This window comes from Eptatretus burgeri, chromosome 8, assembly GCF_056783735.1.
Source record: "Eptatretus burgeri isolate ZD-2024b chromosome 8, Ebu_testis_v1, whole genome shotgun sequence".
NCBI lineage: Eukaryota > Metazoa > Chordata > Myxini > Myxiniformes > Myxinidae > Eptatretus > Eptatretus burgeri.
The window spans coordinates 54,985,109-55,003,751 of NC_140968.1; the positions used below are offsets into that span (position 1 = coordinate 54,985,109).

General features: G+C 49.4%; 1 protein-coding gene across 8 annotated transcripts in view; it reads left to right on the forward strand.

Moving 5' to 3' along the window:
- The window catches only part of IFT80 (intraflagellar transport 80), a 134,426-nt gene that overhangs the window by 5,219 nt on the left and 110,564 nt on the right, over nt 1–18,643 (forward strand). For all 8 annotated transcript variants that reach the window (XR_015060919.1, XM_085892107.1, XM_085892109.1 and 5 more), the window contains exons 5-6: nt 16,996–17,064; nt 17,211–17,320. Coding sequence is in view for 7 of the 8 variants with exons in the window: in XM_085892107.1 (XP_085748233.1) it covers nt 16,996–17,064; nt 17,211–17,320 (179 nt within the window). In the remaining variant the exon portion in view is untranslated. The remainder of the gene's footprint in view (nt 1–16,995; nt 17,065–17,210; nt 17,321–18,643) is intronic.

Consider the following 18,643-nt stretch of genomic DNA (forward strand, 5'->3'; position numbering starts at 1 on the left):
ATACAGATTAAAACCGATATAAAAACTTTTATTATAGGTAAGAAGGAATCCCGATACACTCACTCGGTACCATTAGAAAATGACGTGAACATGGTGTTATCCGCAGCCAACAAACATCAATTATACAATGCTAAACTACGTTAACATTTCGTATCCTTCATCCTCATCATAATCCTCCTGGTCATCATTACAATTAATATCGCCATCATCATCATCATCATCATCATCATCATCATCACCATCATCACGAATATCAGTTGCATGGCTGACATTGTCACAGTCTGAACATTTGCACAAATCTGAACATGGCACTTTTGCCTTTTTGCATGAACACCTCGAACTTGAGCACTTCGATACTTTGCAAGCACATTGTGTGACCTTCAAAAGAATGTCTGGGGCTGGATTGATGGTCATCCACTTTATGACTAATTTCCCATCAACAATCGCCCACCCATGGCCTATAGGTGAAGGGGCACCAATAGATTGCGCAAGGGATCGCCTATGAATTGCCACTTGGTAATTGGCCCTCATGGTATGCATATGTAATGCATCCTTGGTTGGCGGAAGGCTTTGACCAGATGTTGAGGAGACGCAGTGCATTTTGTATCGTGCCTCATTGATATCATCTAGTTTTGGCTGCCCGTAAAAATGACATACGAAGGATTCCAGGGATTTGAGGCAAACTTGATCTCGATCGAAACCTCGTCCCAGTTCAATGAAAGACCGTGTGTAGTCGTCACGATCAAACATAATAGTGAACGCTTTCTGCTTTCCTTTTCCATAGAAAGCGCTGGTGGAATCGCAAGACAAGACAACGGGTCATCTTCTGCAAATCCATAATTTGTGATGTCTCAAACACCTCATTGCCAGTCATGAAGAATGTATTGCAGGACAGATTTTGTTGAAGACAAAGGGAAATTATGCCCACATCTGAGTCGCAGCTCACGATTACAACATCTTCAAATGTTGCACTAGCGTGTTGCGCATGGAGAAGAAGCCACGTGTCTGCTTCCTCGTGGTCACATGACAACTCATCAACAGAGCAAATAGTTGTGATGACATTCCTACTCCTCAGAACGTGACAGTACTCTCCATGTGTAATGTACACATCGACGTCCCGATCGAAGTAGGCACGCAAGTTGATGTCCTTCCATACCGACACAAGGAAAGCAACAAGTGATTATTTGTTCTGACCGCTTGACATGAATTTTGACCATTGCTTCGGTGTTTTTTGGTCTTTACCATAAATATGTATTGTCTGGCTGTGACTGACCACTCTCCTATCCCTTTCTTCATTTTCTACGCTTATATCAGGGTAGCGATCGACAACAACATCTCGGTGAGCACAATTCGTGTTCTTGGCAAATTTTGTTAAGGCAGAGAAAATGGTATCAGCCAGCCCTCCAAAAGTAGCTGGAATAGGCTTAATGGACCGAATCAGGGGACCCGCATCAACAATGATCGCTGCGTGGTCAGGGATGCCACTCTTCAGGTAGTCAATGCACTTTTCCTCGACCATTGTCAGGAGCTTTGACTTAACATTTTTTGCCAAGGACCCATCAGCACTGGCAAGAGGTAGTGAGATGGGTGCCAGGGAATGAGTCAGAATGTCACGGAGATTGATACTCTGAGACTCACCGATGGCAAGAAGTCGCGAGAATACATTTCTCTCATTTTTCACAATGACTTCTTGACCACTGGTTGTTTTGGAAGATTTTGAGATACTTTGACCGGCGAAGGTTCTCAGTTTTGAGAAGTATGGGGGCAGTGGAGAGAACATATCAGGATGAGACTTCATCTTCTGGTGGGGTGCAGTCTGCTCACCCAATCCATCAACTACGTCCAGACTTTCATCTCTCACAGTCAAATAGTCGTTAATGTATCGGCTCAGAGATTCCTCGCCAGTCTGATAAGCAGACAGGAGATCATGTTTGACACTATTGGAAGCTATGACCCCAGAGTTTAAACAAACCAGTTGATCACACTCAACTTCGAATGGGTTGATCATACTTCCAATCGTAGTGATGATTGACTGGACATCCTGATCATCTTTCCTCACTTGTGACTCGTACAACCCCTTCCTCTTGGTGCAGTCAAGCGACATACCCGCCATAACCTCGCATTGCCTTGCAATTGCAGCATGCTCGGGCTGCGCCAGTATCCATCTCTGTATAGCACCTGATTTGAGGGTTATCCCAGTCAATCCTCCACTGGTCTTCAAGTTGCGATTACACGTTTGTTCTATTGCCTGATCACAAGCAATTGATGAGAATGGGTGGCGATATTGACGCTGTATGGTCCACTGCCCCTGCCGAGCATTTACTGGTGACATGCAGGGTGTGTTCTCTGAAGATCCACCATCTCAATCCAGTAGACAGGGAGATACCTGGCATAATTTACCTGGTCATCGGAAAAGAACCAGGGCAACAGCAAGTGCAAGGTCCATTCTGACTCGTATGGCACGGATAAATACCAAGAGTGCTCCGACAATGATCAAATAGGAATTCCAAAACGCAAATGTCGGGCTTTCACCTGAGCGTTTTTTGATGAGGGAATTGTACTGCTTCATAAGAGCAACGAACTCTCCAGACACAAGCAATCCATGAAATTCCTCTGTTGAATAGGCGTTCAATTAGAGAGGAGTACTTATCATGATCTTGTTCTGTCAAAGACGCCATGAAGGCTTGTATTTGTAATCAATGCAAAGCCTCAAACATTATTTTGTGCACTCGGATACTACGATTGTACTTGTGGCCAGAGATAACAGTCTGGAGAGATCCTGCGGCAACTATCTCAGATTCAATAAAAATGTCCTCAAAACCCGAACCAACAAATCGCTTCCTTATCATGCCCATGAATGCACAGCATGTGTGAAATTCGTCAAGGCGAATAACCAGACGTGTTTTTGGGTTCTCATTCAACCATCTGATTTCCTGAGCCTTTGCGTAAATTGCCTGGTCAAAAACGAGAACCACATGTTCAAGCTTGAGGCGGTCACACATCTCAATACTGCGAATGAGAATGGTGCTAACTGTGGTCATCTGTGTAGGGGAAGCAGAAATCACTGGTAGATAATGGATGGCCGATTTCTCCAGGACTTTACCCATTTGGAGTGCTACATTGAACCCAGTCCAATTACAATGAGCAGGCTTCAGCAATTTCACCAGCACGCAGGCTAGATCCTTTGTTTTAGCTGCGATCAAATCATGTTGGTATGTATCATCCATGAGACGAGTGGCCGGTGCAATCTTTCTTGGTTCCGCCCTTTTCATCCTGTAGTACACATGCAACTCAGATGACAACGCCTGAAAGGACTGACTGGTACTCTTAGGAATGGAGATGGAGGGCCCAGTTGGACCTTTGTGTGCCTGAAAGACTCGCTGAACCATGATACCATTTGTGTTATGAGTTGTACCATGGCCTGTTGGAGTTTCTTCTGCGAAATCTATGTTGTCCCAAAGAAGGGTTGTGGGTACATGTTTTGAGAAATATTTCGGAACTGTGCCCACATTGAGGAGCTGAACCTGAGCCAGACTAGTCTCAAACCGGTGAACTGTGTCCCAGGAAGCACAGTGCCCAAGGCGACTTAGTAGGGTAACAAGATTTGATGACCCAGTAAGATGGCGTACAGTCAAACCCAGTGCTATCGATTTTGGTGTCTGTTTTTTGCCTTTTGAAAAAAGGTAGAGAATGTAATGTCCTGACATACTGGCAGAATTTTCAATTTGATGTCAACAGATACACTAACACGCTTAGCTAGTGTTGGATGATCACTTGCACCACTGCACCAAGCCATGACATTGAAAAGTTCAATGGGCACAAAGTCCTCCGCTGTATTGACATTCAGTTAGATGATGGAGGCCATGGTTTACTTACATCAGGTGCGTCTTGAATGAAGTGTTGTAAGATGAGTCCAGCAGTAAACAAAGTTCTTGTTTCATCATGTAGTGAAACTGGCTGATTGCTATCACTTTCGTGTTCAGTTCCCACATCGGTCTTGGTTTCAGTTTCGGTTTCTGTCGCCGATGATGGAAGCTGTTCAATCAAGTCACTTGCATCCAAATTCTCATAGAAGACCATTTGATACTTATTTCACCGGAAGGGTGTGTAAAATCTCAGCTGGGGATAGTCGTGTTGCAGCCTTTTCTTCAGTTTGTCTTTGCTATGAAAGAAAGGACAATTTGTGAGAATTTAATTTAATGAATAGAATCATGGTGCAATTACAGTGAGAAAATGTACAATTCCAGAAACCATAATAATACAATCCATATAGGATTCTATAACCATGTTATAATGTATTTAGTGCCAGAAAAGGCCTCACTGATATTGTGCTGCATCTGCTGCTTCTGTCTCCTCAACACACTTCATGCACCAGCTTATTAATTCTAAGTATCTCCTGCCCTTCAATGATACTGTTGCGGATTCGCGCCCGCCGGCGTGCTGACGGCCACGTAACTCGAATCGCGGCACGTCGCCCACCGGACGGACAATCCAGTCGTGACCCTCTCGGACTAACGCCGGGAACCAGTCACGGGTGGACCTTTCGGTCTCACCGCGATCGAGCCAATCAGCCCCCGCGTGGGATAGGGTTGCTCGCCAAATTCGACCTACCTAAGTACCCACGCGGAGGGTAGACCGGGCGATCGCACCTCGCCGCAGGTCGACTTCGGACACGGGCCACTTAAGCGACCCGTTCCGTACTATCGGGATAACCGAGCGGTGTTATTCGTCGACCTCGACGGTTCGATTAATTATCGGGCGTATTCAGCCCACTACCAACCCTTTACGTGAAGCAAGATGAGGATTCAATGAAAGAAATGACGAAGCGAAGCGGGAAACAGTTCAACACAAAGCACATTTATTCGCGGCACACGGGAAGCACACATTCAATTCCACCAAAAGCACACAGAAAAGACACAATGCAATTTACACAAAAAGCAAATGTAAAAGCAAAACACAATGCAGAGCTAATACCGACTACCGAGCACACGGCAACACTTATACAATTCTACTTCACAGACGGCGCAGACAACACATACCCAAAACCAAGGAAAGAATACCCTCAAGGATGAGGCGGGCCTGAGGCCGAGACCGGGTCGGGCCTACCCGTCTGGTGATGAGACGCGGAGCGGCGATGGTGCCTCAACTCCGCGGGCCTCGCGGGCAGTGTCTGGTAGGGGGTGGGAAAGGGGCCCCCTTGGTCGCACTATCTCAGCGCGGGGGGAAACAGGAGGGGGTTGCTGATGCTCGGGGAAAGGAGGATTTCACAAACTCGCGGGTCCCGCGACGAGCGTCTCCACCACGACCTCGGTCGCGCCGCCGGCCTTTCTCTCCGCAGTTCCCCGAATCCGACGCGAGCACCCCCTCGTCCGCCTTCGCCGCCGCCGCCTCTCCACAGCTCCGTCCTCTTCACTCCGACTCCGCGAACTCCCAACTGCACTGTGTCAACTGCTGACTCCGAACTGCGAACTGAACTCTTCTCCACTTCCAACTCCGAACTCTTCCTCCTGCGAACTGCACTCTTCTGACGAACGCAGTCGTTTTTATAAGCCCCGTGGCTTCGCTCCTTCATCTTCGCTGATGCTCGGGGTATAGAGGATTTTTATTGTCCCGCGACGAGCGTCTCCACCTCGGCCAGGTCGCGCTGTCGGCCTCCCTGGGGTGCAGCTCCCTGCACGACGCGAGCACCCCCTCGTCTGCCCTCGCCGCCTCTCCACAGCTCCGTCCCCTCCGCTCCGACTCCAACGCACACGACGACCAGCTCCTTCTTGCCAACTCCACCGCCCGCGAAGTCTTAACTCTCTGTTCCCTCTCGACTCTCCCACTCTCTACTCTCCTACTCTCTCGACTCTCCTACTCTCTGGACTGACGAACACGGTCGCTTTTTATCAGCCCCGTGGCTTCGCCCTCTCATCTTTGACCCCCTCCCTTCGACCTTTCACCTCGCTCCCCATTGGCCCGAGAAAAAGTGGGCGTGAATGCTTTTTGATCCATAAATTTGCATATATCGATCGCCCTCCAAAGCCCTGGGGGCGGGGCCAATTCGCCCCTCGCTCACCGATTGGACGGCAAAAAGTGGGCGTGTGTCGTTTTTGATCCGTTTTTGAAGCACAAAATCCGTGATTTTGTACACGCTGTTCGGCGCGCGCCCTGCACGAGTCCAACACCGGTACCCACAGGCGGCGCAAGAACGGTGGCGATGCGACGGTTGCGAGGTGTGACGTGAAGGTCGTGGCGGTTGTGGTGAAGCGGCGTTGTGGTTGGTGGTTGATGTTGTGGTTGTGGTGGTAATCATGGCGGTTGGTCCAAAATAAAGATAGCAAAAGAAAAACGGCTATCCTGAAGAGTCGCAGCACGCATAAATGACATGTATTCCCACTAGACAACGGGTTTGGGCCTAACTACACATGTACTTACCGAGATACCTCACCTAAGGGACCTGAATGGTGGTTTGCGAATTTGGTAACCACAACACTACCCCCTCCCCTTTTTACAGACTCGTCCCGAGTCGTCAAATTTTCGTGTGCCATCATGTGTAGTTTTCCCCTAGTACATTTTACCTACGGATCCCTGAGTGCGACATTCATGGTATTCGTGTCCCCAAAATAAATAACCTGAGGGCTGCGTAACTATCTAAACAAACTCACTCACACGGACGACTTAAATAAAATTGCCGGCGCTAGACAGACATGCCGGGGGCGCACTCATATTTACAGTACATCTTAACCTTAACTTACAAATTTTACACTAAACCATGGCCCAGGATCATTGAACTCTGCAAAAGAAAAGCAGTTAACAGGGAGCCAGGCTGCCCGCATGCAGTCTCTGGCTCAAACAATGCAGGTGACAGGGAACGTGGCTGGCTGCTCACACGCAGTCCAAGGCCTTCCCTTTTGAACTGAACGCAGTGAACCACAACGGTGCATGGGCTGCACAAACGCAGTCTCCGTGCCAGCTCAAGTGGCACACGCAATGAACACAACGAATGGATGGATGAACACAAACACGGTACACGGGCCGCCACTGCAGGCCCGTGTTGTAGCTGCCAACAGGGCAGTTCTCGCAGCTTGCAAACTGTTGCCTTGCGGATCCTGGCGCACATGGAAATGAACAGGGGGGGGCAAAGCAAAAATTGAACGGGGCTGGTGAACCTGGGCAGTGGGCATGGCATGGCAAAGGTAGCAGGCAAACACAGCCGGCAGATGAACTGGCCGGCACAGGCCTTGAAGAACAACAGCCAGCCGGCAGATGAACTGGCCGGCACAGGCCTTGCAGCACAGCAGCTGCAGACGATCCAGCCGGCACAGGCCTTGCAGCACAGCAGCTGCAGATGAAGTTGGCCAGCCTTTGCCGTTCCGTGGAGGTTGGTGGAGGGAGTGCGGTGGTGCTGGCCACTTGGAAGGCGGGCTCGGACCTACCCACCTGTCTCCCTCCCACCTATCGCCTTTGCCTGTCACTGTACATACCCACTCCCTTAATTTGTCAAACCCCAATTTAGCCCCAACTTAATTTTTTGTTGTTTTTATTTTTACTTCCCCACTATAAATCGTCCCCTAACCCCCTTTATCGTCCTTGTTCGGCTAACCTATCCTGTCACCTAGCCTACTCCCAACCCCTAAGTTCCCTTCCCGGAGGGGAATAAGGGAGAGCTAACGTCCTGTGCCGAGGCCCAATTCAAGCCTCAGAATGGCCTCCCCAGAGTTCGGCGATCTTAACACCAAGTGGGTCCAGCGGCCCACAACGACAGCGAGGGGATGGATGGTGCGGAGGGGTACATCTCCTAATCTACCCTAACCATTTAACTGTTAAACTACCCCGGGGCTTTCAACAAGCGCCTCTCGCTTAAACTATTGGTTCTAACAACCCAGATTCCCGTCGCCTGTGTTGGTGTCCTCACAATTTCGGGCCTCGCCCCCCAATTTTCTCTCCGTGCCCTCACACGGTCTCCTGGCTGGGACACGTGGCTCCCTTTGGCAGGCACGACCCTCTGCCGATTCTCCCGCTATGGCACCCCCGGGCACTACACTGCCTCCGAGCCTACCAGCTCCCTAACACCGGGAGTGCCCCCATGGCACCTCCCCTGAAACGCACACGTGGCAGGCCGGCCTCCCGGGCCCCTTTCCGTGGGTCACCCGTGCCCACAACACTGCCCACGCGGCTAATGGCGCCCCGGGCCCCCGCACCAAGCAGGCGCACCCGTGCCCACTACGCTATCCCGGCCCCCCATGGGCCCTTGGCCTACCACGGCCGACTAGCCTGGTGCCCGGGGTACCCACTCAGCGATACTCACCTTTCGCAGCCACGCTCCCAAGCCCGTCAACAGGGCTCCTGCACCCCTCCAAATGGGTCTCGAGCCTACTTTCCCACCAACAACAAAACGACCTCCATTTTTGTTAATTTGACTAACCCAGCTAACTCACTTTACTCTGACCCCGGGGTCCCTTGGGCGGGAGTCACTCCTCCCCCCAATCACTCATCGCACCATGCATTCCCCATTCACTCCATACACACAGACCCGCTGGCCTCACTCACTCACCAAGCACATGCTTCCAATCCACTCACCAACAACTCTTCAACACACACACCGCTGAACTCTGCCATCCTTCTAACTACTTCCCCTAACTAACTCGTGCTCCCACGTCGTCCCTTAAACTAGTATCACGTTCCTTTTAACACTACGTCGCTAAACTACACCCCCTCTACACATCCACAAGTCTGTCACTGTCTTTTAAATAATTCATTTTATTTCCCAACCTAAATCTGGCTACAATCCCTCTAACTAATCCATTCCACGGACTCCATGAGGACTTACCCCTGCCCCATGAAGTCGGTCTAACTAAGCTAACCCTTCCCCCTAACTAGTTTCCATGCTGTGCCCCGGTAAGGGGGTCTTCCACCCCTTGCCCAGGAATCCTGTGCACCCGAAAGTGAGGCTTGCTTTTTTTTTTTTTCTTTTTTTTTTTCATGCGCAGCACCTGCGCGGCAACTCGCGCACTTCGCACCTGCCCGTGACGTCATGCAGCTGCACGTGTACCTCGTCCCTCCTTGGACGGTACCATCCGGCCGAGATACCCCTCCTGCCGGATTCCAACCACACGTGCAGCCATGACGTCACCGTGCGCATAAAAAAAAAACACAAGCCCCACGTCTCGAGGGGTTCCCCACGCGAACACATGTGCTTTGCCCGTTGGAGCTTAACACACACGATCGCGTGGAGAACCCGTCCGGTCCAAATCCATTTACCTGCCTAAACTTTGTCCGTCCGCGGGATCGGCAAATCCACCGCGTGCGTTTCCGGACCGGGACTTCACTCTCGCAAGCGAGCACGTGGTGGTCTCGTGCGTTGCACAGCACGGACCTCGTGCTCACTGCTGGGTGAACCCGGCACGGTCCGCGAAACAACTACAGCCGCTACTCGGCTTTCTTTCTTCTGTCGCCTTCGTCGTCGCCATTCAACCCACGCACACCTGCGTGTTACGACGCACACAGTCCACTCTATCACATTCACACCGGGAGATGCGGCTGCGTGCTCCCGCATGCCAACCGACATCTCCCTCACATACCGCTCTCTCACACACACGGTCTCCCTTGCATAACCCATACCACTCACACGTGGTGCTCCATTCACTCGTGCCTCACTCACACACGCGGGGGCACTCAACCACGGTGCCTCATCCACACACCGTTCCTCACTCATACACGCGGGGCACTCAACCGCGGTGCCTCACTCACACACCGTGCCTCACTCACACACGCGAGGGCACTCACCCGCGGTGCCTCATTCACACACACGGCGACACTCACACACGGTCCCTCATCCACACACGGCGTGCTGGGAAGCACACACTCCGGCACACTCGCCACCACACCACACACACGGGGTCGCTTCCACACACGGGGACGCACTCACACCTTGCACCACACACACAGGGACAACCACACTGGGGATTCGTGTCCCCACAAGGGTCTCCGGGGCCTCTATACCCCCCAAGCTCTCCGTGCACTCGTTCACAGCACCCGTCCCCTCAACCTCGCAAAGCACGACCGAACTCACCTGGTCGTGACTCGCCTCAAGGGGGCATACTCCCTCCCCTCGTTCCTGGAGGAGGCCATCCAGGTGCTCGCACTGGGTCTCTACACGCTCCGCGAGCTCAACCCCATTGTCCTCCACTACCTGTGTGTGTGCGTCACTTCCCCCGTCTTCATCGTGTTGTCTCTCCTCTATTTTTTCTATCTCCCGTGTCTCTGCCAACTCTTCACCCTTTACCTCTCTTGTCTCAACTATTATTTCCGTTGTCGTCATTTCGTGTCTCGTCTCACACGTTTTGGTCTCCCCATTTAATTTTTCCCTTTTGGTCACCGTCGATTCCTCTGTCACGACCCTCGCCCAACACGCCCCCCGAATTATTTTTTTACCCGCCTCCACCACGGGCCTGTCAGCCGTTGCACCCCCTTCCAGCTCGTTTGCTCCCACACGTGGAGTCGTCATTCCCAGCTCCCTGGTCACGGCCTTCATGCCCGCCTGCAGGCATCGGCCCATGTTCTGCGTCTCACCCCGCAGCTCTTTCATTTCTTCCCTCATGTTTGCTTCCATTCCGTTTATTTGCTTGTTCATGTCTTTCATTTCGTTTTTCATATTCGTATCCATCTTTTGTGTATTCGCATCCATCGTCGTTTTCACTTCATTCATTTGCTTGTTCATGTCTTTCATTTCGTTTTTCATTGCCGCCAGCATGGCGCATAGCTGGGCCATGTCGGGTGCGCTTGAGTGAGCCGTTTCGGCAGGGGTTGGGGAAGGGTTTTGGTGGAGAGGGGGGGGGAGGTGTCATACACCGCGGCCGCTGCCGCACCCATTTCGGGCTCTGGGTTCAGTTGGGCGAGTCCGTGTTCCTGCACAATCAACATTTCCTGCACGGGGATTCCATCCTGGACCATGGATCCTACACATTCTACATCCATTTCTAATCCACCCGGCTCCCGCTCGCCTTGAGACGCCATCTTGCTTCTCGTGAAGGGTTAATTTCGCTCGCTCGTAATTTGGAGGGAATCGGGGGTCGCTTCTCTCACCCCTGGACCGATTCCCGTGAATTTAGCCGGAGACAGGAGAGCCCGTTTTCCTGTTCTCCGATACCAGTGCCGCGAGGAGGGCGATGAATTTGTATCGCACGACCTGACACCAGTGTTGCGGATTCGCGCCCGCCGGCGTGCTGACGGCCACGTAACTCGAATCGCGGCACGTCGCCCACCGGACGGACAATCCAGTCGTGACCCTCTCGGACTAACGCCGGGAACCAGTCACGGGTGGACCTTTCGGTCTCACCGCGATCGAGCCAATCAGCCCCCGCGTGGGATAGGGTTGCTCGCCAAATTCGACCTACCTGAGTACCCACGCGGAGGGTAGACCGGGCGATCGCACCTCGCCGCAGGTCGACTTCGGACACGGGCCACTTAAGCGACCCGTTCCGTACTATCGGGATAACCGAGCGGTGTTATTCGTCGACCTCGACGGTTCGATTAATTATCGGGCGTATTCAGCCCACTACCAACCCTTTACGTGAAGCAAGATGAGGATTCAATGAAAGAAATGACGAAGCGAAGCGGGAAACAGTTCAACACAAAGCACATTTATTCGCGGCACACGGGAAGCACACATATTCAATTCCACCAAAAGCACACAGAAAAGACACAATGCAATTTACACAAAAAGCAAATGTAAAAGCGAAACACAATGCAGAGCTAATACCGACTACCGAGCACACGGCAACACTTATACAATTCTACTTCACAGACGGCGCCGACAACACATACCCAAAACCAAGGAAAGAATACCCTCAAGGATGAGGCGGGCCTGAGGCCGAGACCGGGTCGGGCCTACCCGTCTGGTGATGAGACGCGGAGCGGCGATGGTGCCTCAACTCCGCGGGCCTCGCGGGCAGTGTCTGGTAGGGGGTGGGAAAGGGGCCCCCTTGGTCGCACTATCTCAGCGCGGGGGGAAACAGGAGGGGGTTGCTGATGCTCGGGGTATAGAGGATTTTTATTGTCCCGCGACGAGCGTCTCCACCTCGGCCAGGTCGCGCTGTCGGCCTCCCTGGGGTGCAGCTCCCTGCACGACGCGAGCACCCCTCGTCTGCCCTCGCCGCCTCTCCACAGCTCCGTCCCCTCCGCTCCGACTCCAACGCACACGACGACCAGCTCCTTGCCAACTCCACCGCCCGCGAAGTCTTAACTCTCTGTTCCCTCTTGACTCTCCTACTCTCTACTCTCCTACTCTCTCGACTCTCTCGACTCTCCTACTCTCTGGACTGACGAACACGGTCGCTTTTTATCAGCCCCGTGGCTTCGCCCTCTCATCTTTGACCCCCTCCCTTCGACCTTTCACCTCGCTCCCCATTGGCCCGAGAAAAAGTGGGCGTGAATGCTTTTTGATCCATAAATTTGCATATATCGATCGCCCTCCAACGCCCTGGGGGCGGGGCCACCCGCCCTCGCTCACCGATTGGACGGAAAAAAGTGGGCGTGTGTCGTTTTTGATCCGTTTTTGAAGCACAAAATCCGTGATTTTGTACACGCTGTTCGGCGCGCGCCCTGCACGAGTCCAACACCGGTACCCACAGGCGGCGCAAGAACGGTGGCGATGCGACGGTTGCGAGGTGTGACGTGAAGGTCGTGGCGGTTGTGGTGAAGCGGCGTTGTGGTTGGTGGTTGATGTTGTGGTTGTGGTGGTAATCATGGCGGTTGGTCCAAAATAAAGATAGCAAAAGAAAAACGGCTATCCTGAAGAGTCGCAGCACGCATAAATGACATGTATTCCCACTAGACAACGGATTTGGGCCTAACTACACATGTACTTACCGAGATACCTCACCTAAGGGACCTGAATGGTGGTTTGCGAATTTGGTAACCACAACAATACGTTCCTCGATGATGTCGGTGCAGAATGCTCTGTATGATGGCATGTATGGTTTAGCTGTCTGCTCACTGAAAATTTCAAAATAATGCATGTCTAGTTAAACAAATTTACTGGAAAAGAGTATATTGACCAGATACATGTATGGATGACCAATCAAACATTGTGACACTAACCTGTTGGTTGGTTTACTTCGGAAGCGAGTGTAGGACTTGAAGCAGGTGAGGTGATATCTTACTTCAATGGCCACACAATCACGATCAGAAATTTGAAACAAGAGATTCTTCCCTGTCACATCATTCCTGGATCTAGTAGCTTCCATAAATCTACCTGAAAATTTAGAGAATGAACATCAATACCACATCCAACTACAGAGTTTATACAAGTATGTAATATGGACAATATGGATAAGTACGTGTATCATGATAACGAATCAATAGTTCACTGAGTAAAAAAGTGCTTTACGACTACATACCAGCTGATTGTGTTTCTGCTTGACATAAACGATCCTTGATCCTTTTCCCTGCAGCAGTGTGGTACAAATCAGTACGATTGCAAATAATGCAAACATCTGGAAGTACATTCCTGGTGGACTTGTGGGTAGACGCTGAGCGCAGTTTTTTTTGGAGATGGTTCACAGTCAATGTTATCATCAGGCACACATTCTTCACCAAGTTGTTGACCTTCCTCGTTGTTATTTTCATTCTCATACAGATGTGCTTTCTGCTCGCAACGTTTCTCAGCACCACGTATCCTCTTGATATCAGTGAAGCGACGGTAACAATAGTCGTGATAGCCCAGGGATTCTGGTACTTCATCCCATGGAAGTTTGAAGAAAACAGTTTCACTTGCCTCGATTACCAGCTTCCGTTCTTGACCATCTAAAACCATCCATTTCCGAGCACAAGTCCGGAATTTTTCCCACCTAGCCACCGAAAACGGCAGGGCACCATCATTTTCTACATTTGGCTGATGAATTATGCATTCGCAAGGTTCAAAACTGAACATTTTGACAATGAAAACAACGAAAATGTTATAAAACGCACCGCTTCATGGGCACAGCCATCTTGAATAATTAATTTGTTTCTGGAAATACGCTCACTGTTCAGTGGTCACATGGCCATCAATTAGCGCCGGTTCCAAGAACAAACAGCTGAGCGGGCTGAACAAAAGGGCGATTTTCATGATGGAAATACGCAATAACTGCAGGATTATGAGTGGAGATCTTGTGGATTGAGAATGTATTCATCATAAAGAATAATTCTGTACAGGATTTATCTATCCCCCCCCCCCCCCCCCATAGGTGGGACGAAACTGCACGATACAAGTTACGGCTGATGGCCTATGAAGCACAAAGCGAGGTTAAGCAATTCGTTCACTTTGGCTGTCTCTACAGACATCAGTCTATGATTGAATAACTCCTTAATTTCAATTGAATATTGTATTTTGAACACTGTGGAACATGAATCGGAACATTAATCAGAGCACGACCGTGTAGTCGAACAATACTTTGGCTCTGACTTTGGGAAGTTGATGGAATCTTGTCCCGATTGCACATGTGCAGACAGGAGTAAGGTAATTTTTTTTAGTCTGACAGTAAAACGAGATGGAAAATCATTCCAAACAGGAAATTTACTGCTTTTCGGGATGTCATGAAGGACACAAACAAAAGGCACGAATAACTAATTTTGCATGCTCACAGGAGACTAATTAAATAGACGGTGGATCAATGATTGTAAACTTCCGAAAAAGTTTTTTTTTCTACAGCCTTTATATCTCCAATTTAGCAGTACTTGGTCAAAATGTTCCGCCATTTTACACCATCTTGACCAATCAAATTTGTCGCTCATGCTCTCAGCATTGGGAAATATTGACATTCATACTCTTGGGAAATATAAATTGTGCTCGTAAATGCAAAGCAATAGTTTTAAAAGACCCTTTCCATATCATTTTTTTCTCGACACTGCATGGGATAAGGTGTTCTATGAAGTCTCTAATTTTGATTATTCTTTATTGTGATCTATTAACCTGAGCCTCAACTCATTTGATATTTAAAATGGGACTTCTCCACTTTGCTGTGGAGTACAATGCTTGTTCCTTCCACTGACTTGGATGACTCCAGGCAATCAAACTGATCTCACTGGCCACTTGGCAAAGACACCCATATTTTTTTCAAGAAACACCTGTTTTGGCTAAATGGGTTCCACACAAATGTGGCAACTCAGAGTTATAATTCATTGATGCACGTGCCCTGCATCAGAGTGGCGATCCATCCAGGATTGTGCCCAATAACCCACAAGAGACCAGGCAGCACCAATGCTCTGCAGAGTATGGTCCCAATGGATTTGAATTGGATTGGATGCACGTTCCACACACACACTTCCATTTCACCATCGATGTAATTGATCCTGCTGCAAAGTCCCTCTGTGAGAGCTTGAAGAGTGACATGGGTTCGATTTTCAATAAAGTCACAAATTTTTCCTTGGTACACTCCGAACTTTAACTGGTAGCACTGAGGTGATTCATCCTTCTGAATCCAAGGCAATTATTGTCAGGAGGCAACACATTTGTATGATATTCATCAACAAAGCAAACATCCCATTGTGAAGAATCGCCTTGGATTGGCAGGGACAAATCGCCCCAGTGGACGGCTTTGTTTAGAATTTTGAAGATGTACTTTTTCTACTGGCACTGGGATGGTGAATCTGGGAAAGAAAATTGGAGAATTTGACAAAATAAATCTTAAATCAAGGGTTTGATCCTTTTATGGGAACTAGTCGGCCCATTGGTCCATTGGACCAAATTTACATTGGTCCTCACAGCCTTGGAGCATACCTGCCTGCCGTACTGCTTGAGCATTAGCTTGCCTTTTCACGAAGCCCAAATGAGCTTGGGCCAAGGTGGGGATTATATACATTCATTATTATTATTGCCAAATGATACTACTATTATTATTGTTGTGAATATTATTGGTATTAATAAATATGTATGCTTTGTCACAATGTTATCATTGTTTTAATTTATTTTGTAATTAGAATGCCATGCCGTGGAAGGACCTATTAAGCTGCTCTGTACACCTTAACAGGGCATGCGTTTAAAACATGGGAATTATTTTGGGTTCTTTGCAGTTAATTAGCCTTATCAACTCAGGAGATCATAACGAACATTTTAGTGTATCACATTCCACATCAGAAAGCTCCAATAAAACTCCACAAAAAACATGACACACACACACACACACACACACACATACACACACCTCATCCATTTATAGTAAATGATGAGATAAATGTGACCTGTTTTTAGGTTTTAGTCATCAAATTGATCACGCAGTTGTTCATATCATCCGTCTTTTCTTCTTCTTTAATGGCCACCTTTATCACACCTTTCTTGTGGGGTCGGCTGGGGGAACATTAGCCCGAGTCTTCACAAATCGGCTGTCCAGGCCTAACATTCGACGAATTAGGGCAGGAATTTGGAATTTGGCCATGGGGCCGGCGATAGCTCGCCTACTTTTTGCAGACACGATGGGATCTTTAATGTCCACCAATGAATGCTGGCAGATGAGATTCCCGTTTAACATCCATCCGAGGGATGCCACACACGTTGATGAATCACCCTGCCTGTGAAAGACTGGACAGATAGTTTATAGCTGGGTCAGGAATCAAACCCAGGCTAAACAGCTTCGAGATGAGTGTGCATACATCTAGGTCATCCTGCCAGCCCATTATCCCTCTTCCCTACCAAAATATTTTTTTAGCCCCATTAACCCGACTTAACCCGTTAACCCTTGCTGATTAGTTTCCTGCCTTCCTCTCTTTCCTCTTTTCTGGTTCATTAATTTATTGCTTGTTGTGTCCAACTTTGGCCCCATTGTTAATATGTTGCCTTTTTCCCCCTCTGTTACCTTGGCGTTCCATGAGCTTGGACTTTGTATTCATTCTTATGCCCATCTCTCTGTTGTTTTGTCAATTTGGTAGCCTCATGCCCTTACTTAAGTCCTCGCCCTTACTCAAGTCTTGGCCTCTTTAAATAATGAAAAGCATTTGCACCAGGTGTCCAATTATTCTCATATTACTTTTGTGTAGTTGGAGAGGATGGCCTGATCAAGATCTGGTCTCGAACAGGAATGCTTCGTTCCACACTGGCTCAACAAGGTTGGTGCCACATTCTTATGACTATCAGTTTCCTCTAATGGGGATTTATGAGAATGTTTCTGGCTATGAATGTGAGGTACTGAATTAGATTGCCAGGCAGTACCCTCAATGTGTGGCAAATTGTTTTTAATCTGCTCTTGATTTAGGAAATCCAGTGTACTCTGTGGCTTGGTCTCCAGACTCGGATCGTGTGGCCTTTACAACAGGACAACAAATCATTGTGAAACCTCTCCAGCCGAACACAAAACCTCTGCAGGTGCATGATCCAGTGATAAGACGTCAAAAATATACTGTTTAACATCGACTTCTTTTAAAAATTGTTTGAGAGGGCTACTGAAAACTTGTTAAAATATTTTAATGATGGCACATTTATGTGTGGACTGTGGACACAAAATATAATTCAGTTAATTTGGATATTTTGATTTTTATTGAGTGACATTCTTATTGTCTTGTCATCTTTGACTTTATTGGTGGTAACATGTGATGATGTAATATTGTTGTGGTGCCGGGTTCGGTGGTGAGGACGACTGCTAGACGGAGCAGTTGGGCCGTCTCCCACCTAACACTGGAATTGAAGGTCGTCACTCTGGACAACTCCGAAGTCGATGGGTCACTTAATGGACTTTGGACGCCAATATTTTGACCGCGCGGTTAGGGTCTTTTTGTCTGATTCCAATTTACCTAAGTATCCGCGCGGTCTAGTTACTGGGGAAATCACACCCTCGGTCGGCTTTGTCCGAACTGAGTCGCTGTTACCGACTCGGATCCGGCATAACCGAGCGGGAATTACCAAAGCCACGCCGGTCCAAATAGCAATTTACGGCACAAGCGGCCTCACTAATTCTCAAGCCCGAACCATACTGGGTCAATGAAAGAAAACACAGACAACGAACTGGAACATTTAACAGTTATTTATTTACAATGTAAGAGGGAGGGAAACACAGAGCAGACTTAACCATGAATATAGATGTAGGCAAATGTACAATGGCAATCACTTAAACGATTTCTACTTATCAGACTGGCCACAGACAGACACACACACCCAAAAAGAAATGGACCTCGTGGGTCTTTATTCTGCCCTTCAGCTCGGGATGGAAGGCGAGCAGAGGGTCAGAATCTGGTCCGGTACCTGGCCTCCTCGTGCGGTTTACCGACTCGCACTTGTGGAGCTCAGAGTCCGTGGACGGGAACGGGGATCCCTAGCTCGAGTGCTCCAACACAACCTCTCCGGTGGGAATCAAACCCACGACCCAGAATCCAACGAGCCCATGATCCTGGCTGCCAGGATCGACGATCGATGACACGAGCACCACAAAGCACCTCCGCCACGAGCACCAGCACCATCACCGACCACCAAGGAACCCCGAACAAGACCACCGCTGAGACAGCTCGCCACCCTTCTTATCCCTCCCCCGGGCGGGTGGAGGGAGCCGCTCTGAGGTAACTCGCCTCCGGATTGGTCGGGGGGCGTTGGACGATTGGTGTCCTCCCCTCATTGGACGAGGCGAACATTCCATCTGGCTGGGGCGGGGTCGGCTATGAGGTGATCTCACCCCTGATTGGACGAGGGGAACATTCC